Source organism: Limulus polyphemus, unplaced genomic scaffold, assembly GCF_000517525.1.
Source record: "Limulus polyphemus unplaced genomic scaffold, Limulus_polyphemus-2.1.2 Scaffold491, whole genome shotgun sequence".
NCBI lineage: Eukaryota > Metazoa > Arthropoda > Merostomata > Xiphosura > Limulidae > Limulus > Limulus polyphemus.
Genome location: NW_013666101.1, coordinates 431,180 through 435,654, shown reverse-complemented (window position 1 = coordinate 435,654; position 4,475 = coordinate 431,180). Strand labels below are relative to the sequence as shown.

Below are 4,475 nucleotides of genomic sequence, written 5' to 3'. Positions count from 1 at the left end.
TGGTGCTAAAAGTCATATAAAAGTCATATCTAATTATATATATATTAAGGGTCCAAATCGTAAATATATGTTGATATTATTTTTGTCAAATATTTGAATTGGTCATTTTAATATATGATGTATAACACACAAACAGTAGGGCCTTTAATAATTAAATCGATAATATCGACAGAATAATTTTGACAGTATATATATATATATATATAAATGTAAATAGAAAAAAAAAATGTTTAACAATATTCTTGATTTTCATCACAATTTCGTATTGAGCTGTAAGAACCTTGGAAATGTATAAGATGACTAAATCTAATCACATCACACAGTTGTAGAACCGTATTATTTGTAAAAAAATACTGTATTCACTATAACCAACCAGCAATAATTACACTTATTCATCTCAAGTGATCCACTTTCCGTTCGATTGGAATTAGTCTCAATTATCTAATTACTGGCTTGAAAAGCAAATGGGGAATTTTGAAAGCTGCGATATAATCTTCCATTAGATATTGCATGAAGGTAGAAAAGTATCTATTGGGGAGATCAGCAATATGGAATGATGGCGAATATTTCCTGTAAATAATACTTCAAGGAATAGAATAATCAGTCTACTGCATTTTAAAAACTCGTTATGTTAACTTAATACTTGGTAAAAAGACAACGATCAACTGCGTACGATATGCCATATTGTAGCTCTTTTTGGCAAATATTGGCTCCTACAACAACTAGGTCTACTAAACTCGCCATATTGATTTTCTTCTTTCATAAAATATGTCAACAACGTCTTGAAATCTCTGGCCAGTAGGAACAATTATTTCAGCATGCAAGTAATTAATAGAGCATTTTGTGCAACTAAAGGAAATATTTTAGGCTGTTCATTTTCTTTCCATTGATCATTTCAAATATTGATTTTGTTTCAATACTGTTTGTTTTTTTTCACCATATGATGTCAAGTAAGGGTTTGAATAGCATTCGCGAACTTAGACTTATAGGTGAAATTTTACTTGGTTGTTTGTTTTAGGATTTTCGCGCAAAGCTATTTGCGAATAATCGTCCTTTATTTTTGAACTCGTAGACTAGAGGAAAATCAGTTATTCAAGGCAGTCTACTGCCAGTTCTTGGGAAACCCTTGTCAGGCCGAATAGTGAGATTTAACTGTCGTTCTTATAGCACACCCACAGCTCCAAAGTACGGAACGCGTATTTGTGGCAACAGGCGACGAACCATATGCTCTTAGATTCACATCCCGGGCACGCTATTCACCAGGCCACTCCCAGCCCATAGCGATATTGCCTAGGAAAGTCATCAGTTTTTTTTCATCAACGACTTACAAGTGTAATTCTATTTTCTTAAATTACATAATACCAACAATTAAGCTATTTTGTAAAGCGAGTTAAATGATTTTTGGGCGATATACTTTTAGAGGTAATATGATCAATACAAGTAAAATATCTGAGTCTTAATTTAAATTTCCCACCCTTGTAAATTGTATATAGATTTAATTCAGGAAATTGGTTCAGGTCTTTTTTATGTCTCTGTGGCAGGACATTCTGTCTCTGGAATGAATGAATAGAAGGTATGTTATATTCATCGTATTTGGTTCTCGGCAAAGGAATGTAACAAACTGATTTTTTTACGTACTTTCAATGTATATTTGACAAAATTGTAAAAAAAAAAAATCTTGAAAAAATGACAACAATTTACTTGTAATTAAAAACAATTCTTTAGCCCTATTGTACTATGGCTGCTTAAAGTCCATTGGAACAACTTTTGAGGCTACTTCAAAAGAGGCATGAATTAATGGAAATAACGTTGTGTTTGTTAACGTTAAGAACCTTCTGACACTCTTCATTATAGACGCTGCTTAGCAAGTTTACAATATGGGTAAATAAATTTTCGAATGGTTTGGTGATCTTACATCTTTCCTGATCTGAGTAATATGAGCTTGATTTACGATCTCAGCTTTCTTGCGATAAATACAGATAACAAAACCAGGTCGCTCTTTTCGCCACTTGTGTATCACATAACGTATTTTCTACTTTACTAAGTGCATTTCGTAAAAATACATGTTTTTAAATATAAAATAGTGAAAATAATATGTAAAAAAACACGTGTACAAAAATAATATTATGCAAAGACATAAAACGCCTTAAGAAAAATTAATCGTTTGAAAAGAGTCTGCAACACCTATCAAGTCACAGGAATTATGACTGGGTTTAGGAATTTAAAGATTGCAGGTTTTACCTTGTCCTCCAAACATGGGCACATTAGGACTGTTATCCTATTCTGAAATACAAACTCCGACTCTTTTGTAAAGAGCAATAATATAACTGTCACAAAGAGATAGAAAAGCCCAGATATATAAATAATACAAATATCTAAAAAGAGTCCAGTTGCCACATTTTTACTTTGTTAACGGTAGGTTACCATTCCTATTTTACTTGATAAAGGTCTTTGTTTTGCATATCAAATCTATATAAAAACTAATGTGTTTTAGCATTTTCTTCTACCTTTTGTTAACACGCATACATGTACCAAGCATTGATTACAATTTAAAAGATTTATAGTTATGGTAAACAAAAAATTTTATGATATGAAAAGGAATTATAAGAAATAACTCTTGTTGTTAGCTGAAGCTTGAATATAACTGGAATTATAATACTATACAATGCTCTCTACACCTTTTCCTTCTAATCTTCTGGCAAAATCAGCAATAAGATCCCTGTAGTTTAGACTGTCCACGTTCCTGCAGAGGAGCTCCAAAAGAAACCAGTCGCCTAAACGGCATCTGTTCAGGACCATCTCTAGATAATCTGCATTGGTCAGGCGAGCGCGATATCTTAAGATCAATAGGCGGGATTGGGGCCAGAACACAATGAACACTCGATAGACAAGAACTAGTCCGGACAATACAGCCAAAAGCACAAACCACACCCACAATAAAACATAGATTTTCTCATTGATGATATTGATTGGCAGAATACACATGGCGTCGTGACGCTGGACATCACCGGAAGAGCCATATTTATGGAAAGTACACTTGGTTAAACGAGGGAACACTCTGATCATGGGGTCATAGCGGAGGGTCCAGTCCCACTCAGTGAATTGGATAACCTTTGAACCGTAATGAGAGAAATGACCACCTAGGAATGAGTCAATTAGATACATCTGTCCTACAACGTTTACAAAATTCAAAATTTCACAGAAATAATACCCAGTGACGTAGAAGTTGTGGTTGTGGATGTTATTCATGAAATAGTCCACCAAAATGCCTCTTCGTTCTTGCTTTTTCTCAGGTGTTAAAGTGGGAGTGTTCAACTCCAGCATCAGAGATCGAATACGGCCTTTTTCCCATCCCTTCCACAAGTGACGTGGAAAGTAAAACATAAGGGCTTGGAAGAACAATACGAAACAGACCCACTGGTAGTAGGCATGATATACCCTGTCTTCGCCAGGAGTATACTTATCCACCCCTGGATACGGGATTTCCACGCCAACCTTCTTATGCCAAGCACTCTCTACACTGAAGGTGGTGTGGATCCAACAGAAGGTGTCTAACACTCTTGTTGGAATATCATCTCGCGAGATGCAGTCGATGGGGTCACCGATGTACTGTCGAGAAGTCACGAGCAAACTACAGGCCAAGAGAATGACCACAGTGACTTTGTAATGCAGTCGAAACACATTATTATCAATAACAACTGCATGGATTTTAAATAACCCTTTTAACGAGCCGAATATCTTATCCATTGTGGTTAAATGTTATACAACTAAGCGTTAATATCACAGTCCAAAGTTTCCTAAACTGAATATAAGGGAAACCCTTAGCTTTATTTCTCTGTAAGGCAGCTGTAGGTATTACACTGAGAATCCACTAGTCAAGATGTTTGCTCTCTCAAATAGACGTTCAGTCGCTCGCGCACGGCCACGCGTGGTTACAACTATAAGAGAGAAACGTCACACTAGCCAGCCAATCAAAAGCAGCGCAATGTTTCTAACAGCGACTAGAATAGATGAATTAACTCAGTCTCTTACTGTTAGTACATTTATTTATTTATTTTTTCAAATTACTATTATTCTCATAATCCACCAGAATTGTAGCTACATACCAAATGTGTTCAATTACATCCTGCTAACTTACTTAGAGTTTGGATTTGAAGTGTAATCCTAGAACTCACCTCAACTAAAGATCAAGTATTTTGAAAATATAATGTGTCTAATTTTAACGTTTTTATTTTATGTCAACTTGGCTTTGCATATCATTAATTCCGTAAGTTGTTCTTAAAACACACTTACTTCGGTATTAATGTGGTGTGTCATATACTCCTTTCTTAATGTTCGTTCCTTTGTTCGGTTGCCCACAGTGTAGAATCTGTTCACAGCTTTTAGATCGAATCCTGACGTATTATATTACGAAAACTACATACTTTCACAAACAGTAATCACAGACATAAAACAGACTCCAAATCATTCATTTC

At 34.9% G+C, this 4,475-nt stretch overlaps 1 protein-coding gene across 1 annotated transcript; it reads right to left on the bottom strand.

Annotated features, from left to right (window-relative positions):
• Positions 1-893: 893 nt before the first annotated feature.
• LOC106458603 (innexin inx2-like) lies at positions 894-3,912 on the bottom strand. Its single transcript, XM_013918127.2, has one exon. The coding sequence runs from the start codon at positions 3,745-3,747 to the stop codon at positions 2,659-2,661; it is 1,089 nt and encodes a 362-aa protein (XP_013773581.1). The 5' UTR covers positions 3,748-3,912; the 3' UTR covers positions 894-2,658.
• Between the last annotated feature and the right edge of the window lie 563 nt (positions 3,913-4,475).